The sequence below is a fragment of the Mus caroli genome, unplaced genomic scaffold, assembly GCF_978045245.1.
Source record: "Mus caroli unplaced genomic scaffold, Mus_caroli_1 scaffold_2, whole genome shotgun sequence".
Taxonomy (NCBI): Eukaryota; Metazoa; Chordata; class Mammalia; order Rodentia; family Muridae; genus Mus; species Mus caroli.
Window position 1 is genome coordinate 37271398 of NW_028227257.1, and position 23067 is coordinate 37294464.

General features: G+C 41.6%; 1 protein-coding gene and 1 long non-coding RNA gene across 6 annotated transcripts in view; one reads left to right on the forward strand and one right to left on the reverse strand.

Moving 5' to 3' along the window:
* Kif16b (kinesin family member 16B) overlaps nucleotides 1-23067 on the forward strand; it is a 277807-nt gene that overhangs the window by 246157 nt on the left and 8583 nt on the right. For all 3 annotated transcript variants that reach the window (XM_085833718.1, XM_029474203.2, XM_021150816.3), the window contains one exon: nucleotides 4605-4688. In XM_085833718.1, the coding sequence (XP_085689844.1) occupies nucleotides 4605-4688 (84 nt within the window). The remainder of the gene's footprint in view (nucleotides 1-4604; nucleotides 4689-23067) is intronic.
* Nucleotides 11067-20654, reverse strand: LOC147005794 (uncharacterized). 3 transcript variants are annotated; one of them, XR_015046114.1, is made up of 5 exons: nucleotides 20573-20654; nucleotides 19725-20046; nucleotides 19022-19242; nucleotides 18827-18926; nucleotides 11067-11404 (listed from the first exon to the last, which is right to left on the reverse strand). It is a non-coding gene; the product is annotated as an uncharacterized LOC147005794 (long non-coding RNA). The 3 variants fall into 3 exon arrangements; XR_015046113.1 differs by having other exon boundaries at nucleotides 19022-20037; XR_015046112.1 differs by having other exon boundaries at nucleotides 19022-20046.

The window sequence follows — 23067 nt, forward strand, 5'->3', positions numbered from 1 at the left end:
TGCTTGCCTAGAGGCAGCTTTGCCCACAGTGAACTAGACCCTTCAGCATTAATTAATAATTAAGACAGTCCTTCACAGGCATGGTTGTGATTCCCTCTTTACATGACTCTAGGTTCAAGTTGACAGCTGAAGCTAACTAAGACATTCTCCTTAGCTATGTGTCTGGGTAACTGGTGTTCTTATCTTCAGGTAGACAGTGTGTATTGATAGGGCATGAAGAGTGTATGTGCCCTGGAGTCTCCCTACAAGAGGCCCATCAGGAACTGAGCCTTTCATGATTCTCTGAATAGGCCTTTGCTCTATGAGTATATATGCCTAGAGTCTCCTTACAAGATGCCCATCAGCCTCTCTCCCTGATCGTTCCCCACACATTGTTCTGGTGCTTCATTGAGGTGTATGTCTTCATCAAGGATCTGTTGAGAATTCCCATGGGGACTGTGGGAACTGTGGGTTGCTGCCAGCAGTCGCGTGTACACAGCTTACTACACTGATGGTAGAGCTACTCACTTTCATCCTTATCCTCGATCACCAGAGGCTTCAGAGCAGCATCTTCCTCACTCCACAGACCTATTCACAGAATTGTATTGAGAAAGCTCAAGTCTATCTTTACCTTTCTGTCACAGGAGCTGAGCCTTTCATGACTCTCTGAATAGGCCCTTGCTCTATGAGTATATATGTCTGGAAATCATTGAAAGTCTTTTCTTTTCTTTCTAAATTCTGAATGTAAGTTTTTCCTAGAAGTTACACATAGTTGTTTCAGAGTCTGGATATTAGCAACACAAATGCTGAGCTCCACTTGAGGAAGGTGGTCCACTGAAAAACCTTGAGTATTACTGTTGGCTTACTCCAGCTGCCTGCATCCCTCTCAGTGTGTCATTTCTGACTGACGATGTGAGGATACTATAAATAACTTTCCCTGTCAGAAATCACTTCACCTCGTAAGAAAATGACAAAACAACCAAGTGTGAAAACATGCTGGCCATGTTCTCGGCATCGCTGTCAGGGGGACACATGTGTAAGATGAAGTTGAGGTTGGATGGGTATCAGAAGACAGACTCTGGGGAGAGGCATGCTGTGCCAACAAAGCCAGATTATAAATAAACAAAGTTTGCTCCATGAAGTCACAAGTCGAGCAGACAGAGGGCCTGAAGACATGCAGCTATACTGTTTGCTTATGCAGTGAATTACCAGACCTCGGAACAACTAATAATTCATGTGGCTTCCTTCCATTCAACTTTCCTTGCTAACGCTTCATAGAAGCTTGTCAAGTTCAATACAATGTCCTTAGTGTTTCCCAAGAGAGAATATTTGGGTGGAAGGAAGTCCAGCTAGTTAGCTAGTTAAAAGGCAACCTGTCTCAATTTGAACCTCTCTCATCTTGTTGCCTCTAGCCTTTCACTCTGCCCTGAGGCACTTTCAGAGTTAAATGACAGAAACAAATCAGAGAATTTGTGCCAAAGGGAAAAAACAAGCCTCCACCCCAAAAATTCTCTGCCCTGGCCTACAGACCGTGTATGTGGAACTATCCACCCTCTTGACAGTTAACTTTGGAAGGGAATGATAAAGTCATCAGTGGCACCATTATTAAGGGAAGAAAGAATCTCTAAAGAAAACACAATGTCTTCATTCTAAAAAGGCAAAATGTATATAATTTCAGGATTAGCCACTTTGTATTGGATAACACCACTTGGTATTGGACTCTCCCCTGGGCAAAACTATTTCTTCAACTCTCAGCATTCCTTAGTTGCCTATAGTTCCTTGTTTAGGGCTGAGGTCTCATGAGCCTTCACATTAGCAGGTCTCTGGTGGTGCCTTGCTTGGGCCTTACTTAGGCCTTGCTAAGGCAGCCATATTAATGAGACTATGGGCATAGCATCTTTGACATTTCTGGAAGATAAAATCTCATAGCAAAGTTCCTGTTCCTCTGACTCTTACAATCTTTCTAATTCCTCTTCAGATACGGTCCTAGATAAGCCTTAGGTTCAGGAGCTGTGTTGTAGATGCACATGCATGTGCATACATGCATCCACACATTTGTATGTACATACATGACAACACTTAAAGAAATAGTGGCCATGAGGTGGTGTGTAGCAAGGGTTGTGGGGAGAAAGGAGAGGGAGAAATTATATAATTATATTTTAATTTCAAAAAAATTTAAGGGATAAACTAGTTGAATGGCCACTTAAAAAGATGGTCAACATTAGTAGATAACAGAGAAGTGCACACATGATGCACAGGAGAAATGACTACTTACCTACCAGAATTGCTGATATGGCCCAAGTATTAGTGGAGACCTGACACAGCTGAGCTTCAGTAAGAGAGTCAGTTACTAAAACCTCCTTCACAGCTTGCCCAGTAGTTTTATTTAAATTTAGCTGAGCGCATAGCATACCATGTGACCCAGCATTTCTTATCTTCTAACAGTAGGACAAACAAAAGTACATGGATTTGTCCATTAGTAGACCTAGGGGGAAATATTCCTACCAGCACAGTTCACAAAATCTCCAAAGCAGAAACTAACAAAGAGCTCAAGAACTGCAACAGGAAAAACCAAACCAAACAAAAACAAAAACAAGCAACAACAAAGACAAAAAAAGTTAGGTGAACAAGTTGTAGGAAGTTGGCATAACAAAATACCGAACACCAACAGGGTCTGCAAACCATCCCTACATGCAACTATCAATGGATCTTCTAAGCACAGTGCACAACAAAAAGATGTAGACTCAAAAACCTTGTATGGTGCCTTTTGCACTAAGTTTGTAAATAGAACAAAACTCTACTAGTGTTGCAAGCCTATAGTTCCAGTCAGAGGGAAGAAGCCAGAGGATTAGAAGTTCAACACAAGCCTCTAAAACATAATGAGTTCCTATCACAAAATTGTAAAGGTGAAGACAGGACTGAATCACAACTCAGTGGAAGAAGTTGTCCATTTGCATGAGAGTCAGTGTCAGGACCTCCCACACACCATGGAAAGAGAGTCATCACTTGCTATTAGGAAAGCAGGGCTACTGCTTTCCCACCTAAGGGGGAAGAAGGAGCTGCAAAGACTACTTCCTGGCACAGCAGTGTCCATTTCGAGAATCAGGTGCTGGCTGGCTGCAGTATGCCCAGTTTGAACATTAATCAAGTTTTTCTTTTATACATTGCATTTGCTGGTATTTCTAGCATATCTTATGGTGTTTGTAACATCTTAAATACACAGAAGCTAGTTTTTAATATTTTTAAGCTTTAGCTGTAGCAATATAAATTTAAATCAGCGTAGTGATTTGCACAGGTATAAATTGGAGTTTTGTGGCCTATTGTGCCCTATTTTGTTGAAGAAATATTCATTTTTTTTCTTAATAATGCTTCATTGACTTCAATTTATCCACCAAAGGTAAGAAATAAGAAAACAGTGAATTCTACACACAGCAGCAATTATTTCAGCTTAGCATCAATTCTGTCAAGGCAAGCCTGGCTTGTCAGGGTCTCACCAGATTATACAGTCCTTCCTAGCCTGGCCATATAATATAAGACTTACATTATTAAGATCTGTATGCCAAGAAGAAGGAGGAGGAGAAGGAGGAGGAGGGGGAGGAGGAGGAGGAGAAGGAGAAAGGAGAAAGGAGGAGAGAGGAGGAGGGGGAGAAGGAGGGGGGAGGAGGAAGAGGAGGAGGAGGAGGAGGAGGAGGAGGAGGAGGAGGAGGAGGAGGAGAAGAAGAAGAAGAAGAAGAAGAAGAAGAAGAAGAAGAAGAAGAAGAAGAAGAAGAAGAAGAAGAATTAAAAGATGACTATGGGCTTTTAAGACACAGCTAGAGAACTAATTGCAAACCTTCATTTTATAGGAAGTGTGATGGATTTAATGAGAAGCCCCCTTTCCCTTGCTAATCTTCATGTACACTAACCTAAAAGAAAATCATGTGGACTTTTTAGTGGACCTTAGTAATTGTCTAAGAAATAGTTTACAAAATGATGAAGCAGTTTATAGATAGTTTTCAAATTCTCATCTCCATTGAAAAGTAATAATTGTATGGGTTTAGTGCTTACATTACATAGCAGAATCAAAATATAAATAAATAAATTGTATGAGGGCACCTGACAAAAATTGACCCCTTCCCCCACGAGGCTGCATTAGAGGATCACTTGAGTTCCAGAGCAGCCTGAACTGTAAACTTAACTGTAGGCCAGCGTAAGCTTTAGGGTGAGACACTATTTCAGAAAAGCAAAAGCAAAAGTAACACATATACACACTCACTAGTGGGTTAGGCCTCACCTGTATCCCACAGGTACCTGGGCTAGTGTCATTTAGGGCTTGTCTGTTTTATGGAAAATGCTACATGACATGGAATCTGATATTTAGAATGTATTGTTCAAAATCACACACACACAAACACACACACACACACATACATACACACATGTTTTCTTACTTGATACTGAGGAATCTAATCCAAAATTGCCTAATCTTTTCAATGTTGATGGCAACCTGGGGAAAGACCTACCACCTTTAAATTTTAAGCTTCTCTCTTCACTCCATAATAGGGATACTAAATAAAAGTTTAATTAAAAATAGGCAAAAGTTCATTGGTATGGCCTTAATATATCTCGTGAAATCTGTATTTCAGCTCGCTGCTCTTGAATTCCCTCCAAAGAAGCTGTTTGGAAACAAAGACGAGCGGGTAGTTGCTGAGCGGCGGACACACTTAGAGGTAAGAGATCAAGCTTTTCACCTCCCTGTGTAGAAAATCCACCATCTGAATGATTGGCAAGAGCAGCTCCGGTTAGCCCTTTGTCAACTGTGAAGAGCTGCTTCGTTAATGCAGGAGATGGCAGCAGGGTGGTGCTATGACTTGATTTCAAATCAGGTCCTTAGCCCCCTCTGGTTTGGCTAGCATCTTTCTGATTTTGAAGAAGACACCCTTGTTCTGAGGGTTAGGACACAGTGTGTGAGTGAGCGCTACATTCTCCCCTCAGCCAGATGGCATGCAATGTAGGATGAGAGCACAAAGCTTGCTGAGGAAAACTTGGAATTAATTAACCAAACTTACAGTATGTCGTCATTGTTGCTTTTTCAAGTGCTTTGGGAGGGAGAAGTCGCGGACCTATTTTAGTCCTAGTTCCAAGTCTTTGTATTTATTTTAACTTTATCCGCCAAGCTCGCTACACATAGATCCCAGTTTAACACAACCTGTTTTTGTGGCTGCCTTGTGCCAATCAATACCCATAGCTGACTGTTGTCTTCAGTTTGTGGCTTCAGGAGTATACAGTTGATAATATTTTGTTAAAATCTGACTGCTTTTACCAGAGTAACTCCAGGATACCCTCAAAGCTCCCTTTGTTGTGACTTTGTTGGGAATAGTCACATGACTTATAATATAATCCTATCAGAACAGACCGTTCTAATGGGTGACTTAAAATGTAAAAGTTTGGGGATGGTCTTGTTTCTCTGGACTGCCAAGTTGAACATGGCTGCCTGTGGGCTTCACGTGGTGTCAGTGAACCAAAATGTAGGGAATTGTCTTAAGCTGTTGTATCTAGAAGGCTCCTATGAGAGCAAAGGGGAGACATGGAGAAATGAAGTAGTGGATTGTTCTAAGAGAGGGCACATTTCAGTGAGGAGCCATGCTTCCAGAATCTGCAGATGCACTGCAGCTACACATTTGAGGAAGTCCTGAGACTGTGAGGGACTCCAAAACTTACCCTGTGAAGCATGGACTTATGAGAAGAATTAGCCTTCAAGGACAAGGTTATTTTTGTGAGTCTGCCTGGATTTACAGTGCTTATGTTAAGTGCTTATAAGATTCAAACAAACAAACAAACAAACAAACAAACTTAAATAACACTTATAGGAGTGATGAATTTTTTTTCTCTGAACTTTAACTGCCTTGACTAAGTACCCTCATCTTTAATGAAAACATGGAGAATGGTGAGTTACAAACTTGTTTTAAAATTTGATTATTATGGCTATTGCCATTTCTAGCTTCCCAGACGTGATGGTATTCACATGAAGCCAGCACTCCTGCAACAGACTGGCACGGTTCAAGAACAGAACTTGGAGGTGTTTGCTTTCCATTCCAAGTGCACAAGACTCATTCATGCGTGGTGTTTTTTCTTGTAGTCCACATTTGTTCCTTCAGTGTTTCCTATCGAGGGGTGTGTAATCTTTTGACATTCTGACATGATTTTGCCATCTCAAAGTGATCAAGATCCCAACATCCACTTGAAGGCTATGTCCTCAGTCACCCAACTTTTGCTCACCAGGTTCCACTTTTCACAGACTCGCTACCTACCAGGAACGCCCAAGTAGAAGCTAAGTCTTTAACACACGTGTCTCTGGGGACGCTTACCCTGGCCACAGGACTGCATATAGAACACGCGTTCCTTCGGCTGCCTGGGTCTGTCCAGTGCTGGTGCTTTTACAGAGTGTGCCTCATGTCTTGGGGAAACAGGCACTTGTGTCAGAAGATAAATAAATGTGTTTCACCTAAAACTGAATGGTAAATCTTAGAGCGTTATCTTCTCTTCAAGAAGCAAGTATAATTCACCTTCACTTTAATAGAAAATTAATCTAAGATCCTTGCATTAATTTCCTGTAGATATTGAGACTTTTTGTTTGATCTTCTACTATCAGAAGTCACTACTTGAGTTAGTGTATTTTTATATGGAAAATAAGAGTTTCTTTCCATTAACTGCTTATGTTTAACTCAACAAACATTTATTTAATTTCTCTCCCGTGCTGGACCCAGTACTGAGTGCTATGTAGAATGACATTTTTTTTCCCTCTAAGAACATATGCTTAAGTTTCCCTATTAAAATTTATCTGGAGATGTCACAGATACAGGAACACATAAAGAAAAGTGAACTTCAGTTAGACCCATATCTATAATATCTGTATTACATCTGATATCTATAATGATGGCTTAAAATGAGTTAATATTATTAAAATTCAAAAATACAGTTTTATAATTGCAATAACTTTGATACAGCTATGTAGATGGTGATTTTTAGTGAGTTTTATTGTGTATAGCAGTTTTCCAAGTTATAAAAGTTAAGTCTTTTAAAATAATGATTTCATAAAATGCTGGGTAGGAATGAAAAGCCATGATGAGAGCTGTTTCAGAGGTGGATTCCATATATTGGAAAGATCAGTTGTGTGCCTTGTGCTTGGAGACTAGGACTGTAGCATGTAACATACTACATCAGAAAATATAGGCATAGGAAAAGATGCTAGGTGATGGAATATCAGCTTGACTCCAGGACCCTTAGTGATAAAGCTATAATGCCTCCATCCAAACAACTTTGCCTGGCAACACGTGATCATAATTAGAGCCCGTTTTACATAATTTCCCCCTGTAAATGATTTACATACACATTCAGATGCTTCCTGGAACTTTTCTTCACAAAGAAACGTAGAATCTTAAAAATATTTCGAACTTGAGTGAGTCTTTCCATTGCTGCCTTCCTGACCAAGCTGGAACCAGTTTGGTGTGTACAAAAATAAACCTTGCCTTTAAGCAGTAGAGTTCTAGAGCTCATTATCACTCCTGTCTTTGGGACTGTGGTGGCTAGCGTTGTCTACTTGACAAACCTAGAACCTTCCAGGAGGCCCTCTAAGCAAGCCTTTCATTACATTAGTTGAGGTAGAAAGACCTGCCTACTGTGGGCCACAACATTTCCTGGCTGAGATCCTGCTCGCTGTCAAGATGGAGGGAAGCAGCAGCATGCCTTCAGCCTTCTCTGTGTCACCCTTACTGTGCACATGATGTGTCAGCTGCTCCAAGCCCCTGCCATCTTCATTCTTTGTGGTGGAACTGTGAGCCATAATAAAGCTTTTATTTATTTATTTATTTACTTACTTACTTATTTTGGAGTGTCTTTTGTCAGAGCTTTGGATCACAACAATAAGAAAAGAAACGTAGACAGTGGTCATGGCGGGGAGATTGCATTTGGTTATGGTCTCACATGTTTCTGTTGGAGGGAAGGCATGTATTGTGATTGCTGACTTAGTCTGTGGCGAAGAAAGTTTCCAAATCTTGATTGTTTACAGTTTTATTTATTTTTAAAGATGTGGCACATGCTTCCCATGTAGATTTACTCTTGTTTTGTGTTTTCACACACCCTTTGTGCTAGCTGTCCCTTCTGTACCCCTTCCTTATGCTCTCCTCATTCCCATCCCCACATAAACCCTCTTAACCCCTCTGTTCTCGGAGCAGACTCTTAAGCTACATGCAGGCAACAGAGTCATGGCTGATTACATTCTCCGTCCTCCCTGATCCTTCACGTGTGCCTCACCTCTGCTGAGTTTCCAGAAAACCTGCCCAAATTAGCTTCCAAATTAATGAGATTTTGTTGTTTCCTTTTTGTTAATTGATGAGAGGTGCATTTTAGGTTATGAATTTCAGAGAACATACTTTCTACTTGAAAACATTTCTGCTAATCATTCTAATAGTCTGTCAATTCAGGACATAACTGTGATGAAGGAAATTTCTCAAATTCTCTAAAACTTTAAAGTCTTCAAGAGGAATAGAACCACCTTGGGAGTAAGAACCTGAGAAGTTTCTAGAAACTTTTCTTCAGTGTACAGGCAGCAGGCACTTTCATTCCCTTAATTAACACACTAGCAAGGTAGGCTAAAGTAGCTACAAGCGTGGGCCTAATGTGCAGCATCCAGCCCTTGGTCCTCAGTGGCTAGTCACTGCCTCAGTTCCTGCATCTGCAAAATGCTGCCACACCATCTCTGCACCTACACTGAGGGAAACTGAGCATGTGCGCAGAACACAGAAGCTGCTACAGAGATAAATAAAACACCCAAACATGGTGGCTGGTGCAATGGGTATGAAGATTGTGATGATGCACCATAGGGGTGAAGAGGGGGAGGAGAAGGGGGAGGAGGAGGAGGGGGAGGAGGAGGAGGGGGAGGAGGAGGAGGAGGAGGAGGAGGAGGAGGAGGAGGAGGAGGGAAAGGACAACTGCAGTGGTGGGCATTGAAGTCATATGTGTGTTCTTGCTTGTGATGATAAGTTGGAGGCACTAGAAATATCTTGGTGTGCTGTCACCCTCTCAGTCTGTGAAATAGAAGGGCCCGTCTGAAGCTTTGGATCGCAGTGGAACTGTTGGCAAATATAAGAAGGACCAAAAATCCAAGGTTCTTTTTTTTTTTTAGATTTATTTATTTATTATATGTAAGTACACTGTAGCTGTCTTCAAACACACCAGAAGAGGGCGTCAGATCTCATTTCGGGTGGTTGTGAGCCACCATGTGGTTGCTGGGATTTGAACTCTGGACCTTCGGAAGAGCAGTCGGGTGCTCTTACCCACTGAGCCATCTCACCAGCCCAAATCCAAGATTCTTGTGAAAGCTGCACTGTTGTTCACATTCCAATTTTATTTCTAGCTGGTTAGTTCCCTCTGCACATGTACCATGCCATGACTACAAGCTTGTCACTCCAGAGTCACCAGCTGACCCGAGGAGTACCAGGAGCTCATCATGGAAAGAAAATAGCTAAGTCTCAGTGGTTTTCAGTCAGATCCCTCAGGACTATATCTACATTTTAAACAATGTTTAAAGGTCAATTGACTCAAGTCAACAAGGGTATATATATATATATATATATATATATATATATATATATATATTTACACACACACACACATAAATAAATACCTACATACATACCATGGGGAACCACTTTGGATTTGTAATATTTGGGAGAATGTTAAAAAACAAAAACAAAAACAAAAAAACAAAACAAAACAAAATTTGCTCTGGACTAGTTTTAAAGTCTATTCTATGATTAGGTATACTACTAATTCTTGTCAAGAAATCCAACACAGTATGGTTTAAATTTTGACTGAATTTTAAAAGTAATATCCACACTGTTTTGGGTAAGGCAATATTTATTTTGTCTGTGTTCAGACATGATTATGTAGTGTTCTCAGTGTTCTGTTTTCTGTTTGTCTTGCTTTACCCTTCTATAGTCACAGGGTAACCTTATCTGATGTTAGAATTCTATGACCTTGCTTATAGTCCACAGGAGAACAGTGAGGCTTGGCTGTGAACAGCAGGCCAGTTCTGGGGGGGAGGGGGGTGGGTCTTTAAACATTCTCTCACAGCACAGGATGCCCAGAGTCTATGGGTATAGGTCTTTCTAATTGAAGCAGTAAACTAAATGAAGAGATATTTTCCAAATGCCTTTTCTGCTGAACACACATGTGAGTGATGTGTGTTCTGCTGAACACACATGTGTGTTGACATGTTCTGCTGAACACACATGTCAGCATTAATGCATGCTACTGCCCTAAGCCTCATTCTGAACTGTGAGCCCTCCACCATTCACCTTGCTTTTTCTTACAGTAATGTCTCATTCAGTTTGTTTTCAGTCTTAAACATTGACATTCCAACAAAAAAACCTATTACTTGGTTTAGATATTCTATAGTCTGAGTCCTTTCAATTTCAAAGTAAATTTTAAGAAAAAAACTCACATTTTCTGTTTCCTCAGACATTTAGCTATCAGAAAGCTCTTTAAGAATCTATGCTTAATTTAACATTCTTTCCATCTATTTTCTGCTGATTTTACACAATATCTAATGGTAGAACTATTCTAAAACATAGCTGAAGATTAAAGAGATATCTCCCAGAAAGGACCATTTCTTCCTCCTCAGAGGATTGTGTTTTTTCTTCTGGTTATCTGCTTACTTGTATTAGCAAGGGCTATTTTCTGTTATTAGGCCATTAGCACCACTATCTACAGCAAAGCATTCTGAAGAGGGTTAAGTGGCTGTTGAAGTGTGAGAAGAAGCTGAACCAGAGTTTGGAGGCTTTCAGTTACCGGTGCCACGGAAATAAGAGGGTGTACATGTTGGGATCCTGGAGCTAAGCAATGTCAAGAAACCCTTTCTGTAATAAAAACTCCACCAGCCTGAGCGGAAGCTCTTTGACCTTCACTATCACCCAATAGAGGAGAAAATACCACTTTGCTTACCACGAGCAGTCAGAGTAAAGCAACATTCAAACAAGCATTTCCACAGTGAGTCCCTCCGAGAGGCCTTGCAGATGAAGGGAGTGCCCCCCCCCCCCCCGTTCAGATGGTGGCCCGCTGCCCTACTTTCTCTTCTGTGCCAGGTAGCATTCTGTCCTGGGTGAGGGTGACAAGCAGGGCATGGACACCCTGGCTCATGTGTGCAGATCTGTTTCACCTTCCAGTGCAAACCACAGAACTAGCAGTGAGGATCTCAGTGCTTTCTTAGTTTAGATGCTTTTGCTTTTAACATCTGCAAATATATGTTCTTTTCCGGGGCCGATGCAGCCTGGCACCAGCTCTCAGAAGCCCGGCTCCAGTCTTTGTTTTCTTGGAGCTTGTTTTCTCTTTGCCTGTGGTCTTTACAAGTTCAGTTCAAATGGAGATTTTCACAACTTTCTGTTCCCTGTGAATTCAAAAGCAAGTATTTGAGTGGGACTTAGGCAATGAGATATACTACTCTAAACCTAGCCTCAAGGAGCTCATAGTTTAGGAGCTAAGGAGATAATAGAAGCCCTCCCATACCTTGCCCCTATTCCCAGCTGCAAGGACTGGTGACTGGTGAAAGCTCTCAACTCTCATCCCTCCAGGGCTGCCATTGGTTGAGGAAAGTAACTTTGCCTATCTATGGTCTTGGAACAGGTGACTTTCTAGTGACTAGTTGGTTTGGAGGAAAAAATCTGGTGTCCCTTTCTTCTTCTGGACAGTTCCAAAAGGCCATCTCAGCTTGAGAACTTTATTCTAGCTGATTGATCCTTTATTATGATCCAGAGTCCATTTTCTTCTGTCCAGCTTGCCTTCTTTCAGTCTTCACAGACATCAATTCATGGAGTGCCCTAAACTGTGTGCAGTCTCTCTGGCACCTTTGGTGCTCCTCAAAAAGCATTTACTAGAAAATAATTCCAGGCCTCTTTCTGCAGTGTCAACTGTGATTGAAGTAAGGACATTAGAAAAGAGCCAGACTGCCCTGGGCACAGACAGTAAGGGACGAACTACAATTTAGCATGTATCCGTTTTTGATGTTTTTACTTATTTCTTGAGAATTTTATATAATATATTGTTTTCATATTCTTTCCCCTCCCCTAACTCCTTCCCCACCCAACTTCATGTTCTTTCTTTTAAAAGCAAAATAACCCCTACCCAAAAAAAAAAAAAACCTCATAAACACACACAAAACAAAAGAAAACATGGCCTCTAATTTGTATTGGCCAACTACTCCAAATCATGGGGACTTTCTTAGTTTTGTGGGCTTCGCAAGGAGCAGGACTGTGCTCACTTCATCTCCTCTGTGCTGGGATTTTATCTGTCTTTAGCTGTTCCTGGTCTTGTGTGTGCTAAGGCGGCCTCTGTGAGTTCATATGTACATCTGCACTGCTGAGTCTAGAAAATGCTGATCCCTTGAAGTTGTCAACCACCCCTGGCTCTTAGAATATTCCCACCTCCATTTACATATAGATCCTTGGTCCTTGAGGGGAGGGATATTAGCATCTGTAATTTAAGTTAGCTAAACATCTGAGAATTTGTAGTGCCCCCTCAGCTCAGATGTCTCCTCAGACAAACCTTTTCTGCTATTACTTCCAGATTCCCGAATGTTTTTTTTTGGTTACAACAAGTAGTTACTGGATTTTTGTTTTAAATTTAATTCTTGAGTGGGTGTTTTGTTTTCTAAAGTAGCTTATGTTTTACTTAGAAAGTTTCTGAGGACAGTAATTCATTTGCTGGGCTAACCATTACTTCTACATTGTCTGGCCCAGTATCTAGCCCCTTATATTCCTCAATAAATATTTTTGAATGGCAAGTTTAGAATCTATTAAAATAGCAAATGGTGCAGTTTTGTCCTGACAAAGTTTCAGCCTGAGAGTACCTACCCAAACTTCCATTCTGAATACACTTGATCTACCATATGATAGTACACCTTTGGGCAAGGCACTTAACTGCCCTCAGCTTCACTGCTCTCAGTGGAAAGCATGGATTAAAAACAGCTACTGCCCATAGTTGTTGATGGATTAGAATGAGAGTAATACATAAACATCACCCATAACGAATCATCACAGTATATCACTTATAGTGTGTCTCATTAGGCTTGGTGTTTGAGCCACATTTACCCAAGTTCTTATTGTCTGAAGTTGCAGGAGTATTTATCATTTTTATTACATTTGGGTTGTGTGTATCTCCTAGATACAGGGTAGAAGGAGAGAACTGCAAATTTGCCCTTTGACATTACATTACATGTATGCACACATGTTCCCATAATCATTCATGTACACAGACACACATATACACACAGAGACACACAGAGACACACACACCAACAAAACAAATTAAAAAAAAAAAAAAGTCTCATGCTTAAGACAAAGCAGTAGCACTCGAAAAGAGATGGCAAGTGAACTGCTGTGCCCTGCTCAGTTCCCCATGTTTCCTGTCAGGACTGCAGGGAACTCGGCTCAGCAGTTTGTTCCCTTGTTACATAACCTTCACCAAACCTGCTTCAAGTCTCAGCTGTGTGATCCTCACATCCTTAGATCCCTGGGTATCTTGTACACATAGCTCCCGAGAAGAGCTCTGTCTGGTAATCAACCCTGTCCATCTCCTGTTCTGTGTTGAGCAGTTTCCTGTACTCCATCTCTTTCTTTGATTTCCTGCTTCATTTTGATGGAGCACACTCCTAGTAGCTTCTTTAGAAAAGACGTACAAAAGGCGAATTGGTAGCAACACGTCTGCACGTGCCTCTGAGACTCTCACTGGATTGAGAATGTTCTTTTGGAAATGATGGTTACACAGATTTCCAAAGGATGACTACACCATTTTCTAACTACTGCTACTAACAAGTTCAGACTGTTTGGAGTCTTGAATTTTTCTGTGTGGCATATTCCTTGTCTCTTGGTCTATAAGCTTAGGGAATAGCCTTGTAGGGCTCAGTGTACTAATTGGTGAGGATTTTATTTTGGTCAGCAGCCCTACCCCCACCCTATTCCACTAGACTCAGCTCTGTCCATCTCTCTTGTTGCCTTCATTTCCAAGACTTTTCTGCTGGTCCACCATTTACAGTTGTCTCTGTGGATCTTTCCTGGAATATTCTGTTTTGTCAGTGCTGACTCTTCTGGTCTAGTCTTCACTTCCCCATATACTCTGTTTATCACCTCTGTCTTTCTATCAGTCTGTCTGTGTTCATTATCTCTTTACACCTACCCCAAACCAGTCCTTGTCTATAGACCAATGGTTCTCAGCCTGTGAGTCCTGATCCCACTGGGACTGTGTATCAGATATCTACACTAAAGTTCATCACCAGAGCAAAGTTATAGTAAATGAAGTGGCAACAAAAACAGTTTTGTCTCTGGTGGAATCACCATGACTGACCTAAAGCTGTACTACGGAGCAATTGTGATAAAACCTGCATGGTACTGGTACAGTGACAGACAGGTGGACCAATGGAATAGAATTAAAGATCCAGAAATGAACCCACACACTTATGGTCACTTGATCTTTGACAAGGGAACTAAAACCATCCAGTGGAAAAAAGACAGCATTTTCAACAAATGGTGCTGGCACAACTGGTGGTTATCATGTAGAAGAATGCGAATTGATCCATTCTTACCTCCTTGTACTAAGGTCAAGTCTAATTGGATCAAGGAACTGCACATAAAACCAGAGACACTGAAACTTATAGAGGAGAAAGTGGGGAAAGGCCTCGAAGATATGGGCATAGGGGGAAAATGCCTGAACAGAACAGCAATGGCTTGTGCTGTAAGATCGAAATTGACAAATGGGACCTCATAAAATTACAAAGCTTCTGTAAGGCAAAAGACACTGTCAATAAGACAAAAAGGCAGCCAGGTAGTGGTGGTGCATGCCTTTAATCCCAGCACTTGGGAGGCAGAGGCAGGCAGATTTCTGAGTTCGAGGCTAGCCTGGTCTACAGAGTGAGTTCCAGGACAGCCAGGACTACACAGAGAAACCCTATCTTGAAAAACAAAAAACAAAAAAACAAAACAAAACAAAAAAATTTGGGAAAGGATCTTTGCCAATCCTAAATCAGATAGGGGACTAATTTCCAATATATATAAAGAACTCAAGAAGATGGACTCCAGAAAATCAAATAACCCTATTTAAAAATGGGGTACAGAGCTAAACAAGGAATTCTTAACTGAGGAATACTGAATGGCTGAGAAGCACCTGAAAAAATGTTCAACATCCTTAATCATCAGGGAAATGCAAATCAAAACAACCCTGAGATTCTACCTCATACCAGTCAGTATGGCTAAGATCAAAAATTCAGGTGACAGCAGATGCTGTCGAGGATGTGAAGAAAGGAGATCCAGCAATTCCTCTCCTGGACATATACCCAGATGTTCCAACTGGTAATAAGAACACATGCTCCAGTATGTTCATAGCATCCTTATTTATAATAACCAGAAGCTGGAAAGAACTCAGGTGTCCCTCAACAGAGGAATGGATCCAGAAAATGTGGTACATTTACACAATGGAATACTATTCCGCTATTAAAAATAATGAATTCATGAAATTCTTAGGCAAATGGATGGATCGGGAGGATATCATCCTGAGTGAAGTAACCCAATCACAAAATAACACACATGGTATGCACTCACTGATAAGCAGATATTAGCCCAGAAACTTAGAATATCCAAGATACAATTTGCAAAACACATGAAACTCAAGAAGGAAGACCAAAGTGTGTGTGGATACTTTGCTCCTTCTTAGAATGGGGAACAAAATACCCATGGAAGGAGTTACAGAGACAAAGTTCAGAGCTGAGATGGAAGGAAAGACCATCCAGGGACTACCACACCAGGGGATCCATCCTATATACAGCCAGCAAACGCAGACACTATTGCATATGCCAGAAAGATTTTTCTGACAGGACTCTGACATAGCTCTCTCTTGTGAGTCTATGCCAATGCCGGGCAAATACAGAAGTGGATGCTCACAGTCATCTATTGGATGGAACACAGGGCCCCCAATGAAGGAGCTAGAGAAAGTACCCAAGGAGCTGAAGGGTCTACAACCCTATAGGAGGAACAACAATATGAACTAACCAGTAACCCCAGAGCTGTGTCTCTGGTTGCATATGTAGCAGGGGATGGCCTAGTCAGCCATCAATAGGAGGCGAGGCCATTGGTCTTGCAAAGATCATATGCCCTAGGACAGGGGAATGCCAGGGCCAGGAAGCAAGAGTGGGTGGGTTGGGGAGCAGGGCGGGGGGGAGGGTATAGGAGGCTTTGGGGGTAGCATTTGAAATGTAAATGAAGAAAATATCTAATTAAAAAAAAAACCAGTTTTGTGATTGGGGGTCACCACAGCATGAGGAACTGTATTAAAGAGTCACAGCGTTAGTATGGTTGAGAACCACTGCTGTAGATCCTTCTAGAAGCCATGCCAGGTACATTCCTGTTCTTTTATTGTATGGTATAACATGCCACTTGTTAGCTTGCATCTGCCAACACCATTATAAACCCCAAGGCCTAACTTCACGCCTCCTGAAATAGTTGGTCTTGTTTATTTGCACTGATGTCAGCACAGTTCCTCCTCATACATCTCCTTTGTTGCAACAGCTCAAAAGACACATTTGGGATTTTCATGCATCCCTATATTTTAAAAGCTGCAGCCTCTGTGCCGCCGTCGCCGTCAAGCCTGGTGCTTACTATTTATATCAACATTTGGGAGTCATCCTTCCTCTTTTATGGAATCCTGTCCAATTTGCATTAGGCTTTCTTGCAGATGCCACCATTCCCTTAACTCCATTTATTTAGATTTGTTTCCCAAATAAACAGTGCCGTCCTTTGAAAAAGGGTGTCGACCATGGCCTCCACTGCTAAGCCCCATCCTGTCCTTTGCAGCCTCTCTGTGCTGCCTCTTTATTTTAGAATTCAGCTGGCTCATCTCCCCTGACAATCCTTTCTGGCTCTATGTGTGTCACTTAGGCTTCATTTTGTTAATGAATGAGAGCATATGCCACAGCCCTTTGAGATAATACTAAGGAAGAAACAAATGGATAAAATCATCAGTTGTTCCAATGCTACACAACTCTTTACCTACCCTTGGTCTGTGTAAAGCTCCCATCTACTTTCAAATAGATTTATTTCTGTTCCCAGCAGTTCTCTGTAATGCGTTTATATTTACATATATAATTTTTATTCTAGGTAACCTCAACTTTTTTTGTAAAGAAATTTTATTTAATCTCCTTTTAAAATTGAGATCACCTGTTTCATACTTTTTATAAAATTAGGAAACTGATATTGGACTCAAGAAAGCACTAATCAATGTTGAACATGGTAGAAATTGAAAATGCCCTCGTTTTTACAATGGGCTTTGAGGCAGCTAGAAAGCAACCCCTGTGGACACCAGGGCTTGTGCTGCAGAGCTCTGATTAAACACTGTGAGCAGGAAGATGACTGCTGCTTCTGGAAATGTCTCCAGAGTCTGAGTCTATGATTCTCTGAATCTCTTCTTCTTTCCTTACCCATTGGTCATAGCACTTGTCTTGCAGTTCCCCATGCTGTATTTATGTGCTGCTCCTGAAAGAATCTGAACATTTCAAGGAACAGCTTACCTACTATATACTAGTATCTCTTGCCTGAATGGAAGCTTCCTTGAGACACAAATTAAAATTAAAAAGTGAGCACAGAGCTAGAGAGATGGCTCAGCAGTTGTTAGGTCTGGCTCATAACCACCTGAACTGCAGGTGATTTGACACCCTCACTGACCTCTGAGAGCACCCACACAAATGTGCTCAAACAGACATGCACACATGTAAGTAACAATAAAATAAATATGTATTTTTTGGAAGTGTGCTCTCAACTTAGCCCCAGTTTTCTCATTCGCTGGTGAAAGGCCCCATGGCTCTTTCTAGAACCTCCAGCTATCTTGCTTCCTGTGACTGGGACATCAGCATCCCATTGCCTGTCGCCTCTAGCAGAAGACTGCAAGTGGTACCGAAGGATGGGATGACAGGAAGAATGACACTCAGCTACCCAGTGTGCCAGTCACTTAGCCTTCAGTGCCTTTTGTGAGCATACTACATATACACTGCGTATACAGACATACACATGGCAAACATATTCATCTACAGAAAGCTGTATAGAAAAGGACATTTTATCTACATTTCCATGTATAAAACACACACCTAGTCCCATCCTTTTCAGATAGAGATATTGTGTGTGAGAAATTTTGGTCTGGTATTCTCTCTGCCTCTGTACCACTGACAGTTATGCCTCAATTATTGTCCAAATCCCTAGTTAATCCTCTCTGGTGTGTGGGGTCATAGGCCTACTACTGAGGGCCCTGGTCCTTGCACCTGGGGTTTGACCATAGCTTCCCACAGGGACAGAGGACCAACCATGGAGGACACTGAAATAAGGGCCAAGACAAAAGGGTAATCTGCAAGGCAAATAGTCACACGGAGATTGTTGGAAACCCCTTGTCCAGGGAACAAAACAAGGGGCAGAGGTCTTCCCTCCCAGAGTCTAAGAAGCTTGCCCTCTTGACCTGAGTTCAGGAACTTGGTGTTGAGACAGCCATGGACATGGAATTTTAGCCAAATGGAATCTACCATCCACATAGAAACTATCATAGGCTAAAATCCGAGGGGAACTGCATGTTCTGTTCAGCCACAACCACAGCTGGAGGAGAGGGCTCTTCAGTGCTCCTATTCAGGGCTACTTCTATCCCAAATTCCACCAAAAGGGAGGCTTGGGGCTTCTACTGAGTCATATGCAATGAATTCCTAATCCTTTAGTTGTTTATTCCCCAATTATTGAATTTTTGCTTAAGTACATTGTAGGAAAGAGATACCACACAGCAAGATACTCACTAAAAACTCTTAGCAGTCAGTGTAGTCATTTGGAGCAGCCATTATATCTCAGATTGTCAAGAATCTCTGTGAATTTTTATAGTGCTAGAAAGAACCTAAGCTTGGAAACAAAATAATAATACTAATGATTGCCTTTCCCCCAAATGCATTTGTTAGAAAATCAGAATCGGAAATGTGACTGAAATAAGCTCTTACCTGGTGTGGGTTGGTTTTCAGCTCATATTTAATCATCATTCCCCATTTTGAAATGTTTCCTCTTTATGGCTTGAGAGCAAGCAGTTTTTGAAATGAAGGTCTGCCAATGCCTGACGAGAGGCAGTATGGGAAATACATTTCCATGCATGCTGTCTCCTGATTTTCTTTGCAAGAGAAAGCACTTATTTTTTCCCCATGTTTTAAGCTCATATCTTAAATATCTAAAAGTGGAGAAAATTAGCATATTTGTCTACTAGCTCCCCAGGACAGTATAGTATAGACAATAATATTGACTCTTTAGTATGGAAATACCGTGAACTGAATTCTGCCCCAGGCACTTCACAGACAGCAACTTATATAATCTTCTCATACTAAGAAGGTCTTATAATCAGATGAGGAAACTGGGGTGCATAGCAGTGAGATGCTGTACTCCAGTCCTACCCCAACCCCCAATTCTTGAAAGTTCCCCTGCTCCTATAGTGCTGGTTGTAAAGGCCTGAGTGCCTGTGGACAAGCCCACAGGACTGGAGGAGAGTCCATATAAGCCAAGGCTCTCTGCTTTCTCCCTGGTGCTGCAGAAGCTGCCTGGATATATCTCTCCTAAGCCACTGGCCAATCCCTCACCTAGAGCAAAGACCCACAGTGGGTTCTGGGAGTTTCTCACAGCAGCTCTCCTCACAAACCCTGCTCCCCCTGTTTTTACCCATTAGCCAGCATATGAGGTAGAGGATGGAGCCTATCAGAACTTGATGGCACATCCTATAAAGTGCCAAGCTTCCTTCTGCAGGCTGGGAGTTGGGAGATAAGCACCCTCTTCTTCCTCTCCATGAACAGAAAATACATGATGGCTTTGACTTGTGCTCCAAGGAAAGACTCCATCAGCTGCTCCATCCAGGCAGGTCCTGACCTCCCAAATGTAGATTATCCATTATGGAGGTTTCACCAATGCCTTCTCCTGTCAGGCGGGGTCATCATGATCACTGGAACTGTTTATTACCCTGAGCAGGACTGTCAACCTGTAAAAACTCAATATCACATGAACTTTAAATACATATCCCTTATAAAATTTTTAAAGCTTGCTGGATTTTATTAGAATGTTTGAACCCGACTGAGTATATTAAATTTATGAATCCAATTGATGCAGTACCATAATAATTCAATACAATATGCTTAAGTCATTAAACTCATAAAGCAGATTCTCTGAATAGCTGTAATGACTAGTTCTGATTCTGTAATCACAGACTAACATTTTCACCCTGATGAATTTTAACTGGGAGCTCTCAGACTTCTGTGTAACATCAAGAAATAAATGCCATGTTTCAAGTGATGACTACTTAGTTCAAGTATTTACTTTAACACCTAGGATAGTAAAGGTAGAGAACAGAAGGACTTGCAAGGACGGAATTACTCACCAGGACTGCTAAAAGGATTGGAATGTGTTGGTGTGAAGTAGCATAGGACAGTAATTTATATCTCATCATAAATTACAGATTGAAAGCAAAGAAGCCTTCAGTCTACTTGATTCATTTAGTTCATCTCCTCATTCCTTACCTTACTTCTAGTCGCATGGGTTATCTGGAGCCTGGATCGGGCAAGCCTGGGTGCTTTATGTGTCCTAGATGTGAGAGGTCTGGCTACTCATGTATCTGTGTTTGCATCCTGGTTTCTTAGGAACTGAGCTCAGACCAAGTCCTGGAATGTGTGAGCAAACATTCCCCCCAGTGTATGTACTAGTTCATGTTACAGGCTTTGCCTAAATTCAAAAGGAGGTAAGAAGCTTCAAGCATGGCCTATTGGGGTCAATGCTATAGCAAACTATAAACTATACTCCATTTCTCAGTCAACTTATTGTCTGGCTAATTTCACTTCTTGAAATTTGGAAGCTTACAGCATTATAAAAATGGATTCTACTTCATACTAAGACTATTTTTAAATTATTCTTATGATTTTGGCTACTTCAAAAATTCATTTTGACATGATCCTGCTAAGAGAGATGAATCAGAACAGTGCCTGGTACACGAAGCTGTGCAGGCTCATGCCCAATCACTTTCAGTGTAGTGTCTGCCCTTGTTAAGGAATCAGAGGAGCTGCTGAAGATTTCTCAGCTGTGATGCTGGGGACACAAGAGAGGATTGGCTGAACCTTCCGTAGAATCTTTTAGACCTGAATCCAGCAGAAACATTGAGCATCTTCTTCAGTTTTAGTGAAGAGAGTATAAATTAGTGCAATCTCTATGAAAAACAACTTGACACTATTTAAAACGCACTTACCTTTCTACTAAAACCACTCCTTTGGAAATCCCTGCACATATCATGGCACACACACAAATCTGATTATTTATGGCCCACAGTGTTATTTGTAATACCCATGATTCTTCATCCTCTTCAGGAAGTACTTTCTGTCCTTGACATTGAAGCCAAAGGGTTTATGCTCACCCTAGGAGCTCTGGACCTGGCTGAGGGTATTCCATTCAGTATGTGTGAGTGGGCTCTCTAGGTGAACATGTTCTTTTCCAGCTGCTATCTACTCTGCCATATGACTTCTCCCCTGCCCTGTGCTTTATATCCTGGGTTAAAACTCAGAGCAGAGATTGGCTGTCTTCTGGACTTGTGCTAGCTAGAGTTCTGAGCAGGGGCTTCTATGTCCTTCATATAGGCTACCACCAGAAGGTATGGCCCAAACTTAAGGTGAGTCTTCTCATCCCAGATGAGCCAAGCTAGAAAAACCCCTCACAGCTGTATCCAGCTCTACTCAGATGTATACTTTTTTGTTTGTTTTTTGGTTTTTCGAGACAGGGTTTCTCTGTATAGCCGTGGCTGTCCTGGAACTCACTTTGTAGACCAGGCTGGCCTCGAACTCAGAAATCCGCCTTCCTCTGCCTCCTGAGTGCTGTGATTAAAGGCATGCACCACCACGCCTGGCCAGATGTATACTTTTTAAATGGCCAGGTTCTAACAGAGGGAGAGAGACACAGATAGATGTATGGTGCTGATTGGGCAGACTGAAACTGACTGTGAGAATTACTTTTAAGCCCACAGAGTCAAGGAGAAAGACCACTAGTCCAAATCATGGCCAACTTATTTAAAGCAAGTAATCAAAGCAGGCTTTTTTATTCATGTACATGGGTTCAAGGGATTAGCACTGGACATGGGTAAGATAAGGGTTTTATAGTTGAGGTTCTAACTGGGGGAATTAGCTGACAAATAGGGTTATAGAAGCAGAACCTAAGCATAACAAGTTTATCAAAACAACCTCCTGGAACAAAGACATGATTGCAAGGTGGTTATAACAAGGTAGTCATAACAAGGTGGTCATAACACGTGGTCATAATAACCCTTTGCAACAAACAATTTGCCATTCTTGGAATAGGAAGCACAGAACCATTTGTATTTAGGATTACAGGTGGTGCATAGCCCAATCCTTGAGAAACAGATATAATCATTAACAGGAATGAACCTAGTTTGTCTTTACTATAAGATGGTTTCCAAGCCCAAGATAGAGGCAGGCTGGTTTATCATTACCTACCCTGTGCAGGATACTGAGTATGCTCACATTATCTGTCCAGAAAAATGGGAGTGTAGAGCAGGAAGGCTATCTTTTGTTATATAAGAACCTACATCATAGCGTTAATACTACTTGGCCTGTAAAGCCCAGCCTAGATGGAGATGAATGTAGGCTAAGGCAAGTATAAATGTCGGGACTGGACATGCCACAGGGAACCCAAGACAGGTCTCAATTGGAGATGCTAGTAAAAGTGTGCCACTCAGGATACCATTTGGTAGAGAAAGAGGAAGGTGGGAGGTAGCAGTTATGTGAGGGTCTATAGTCTATAAACATCCTCAGGTCTCTTCAGAGTCACTGAACCAACACCTGGGCATGGCAAGTAGCCAAGACATGCTAAAGGCCTGGGCTTGATAGCAACTTGGTTAAAGCAGAGACTATAGCTCACAGTATAGGACCCCAGCATGAAGACTCGTAGAGTGCCAACCCTAGGAGCTGCTCCATGTTCAGAGTATGTCTTCACGTGGAATGAGCCATGCTAATTG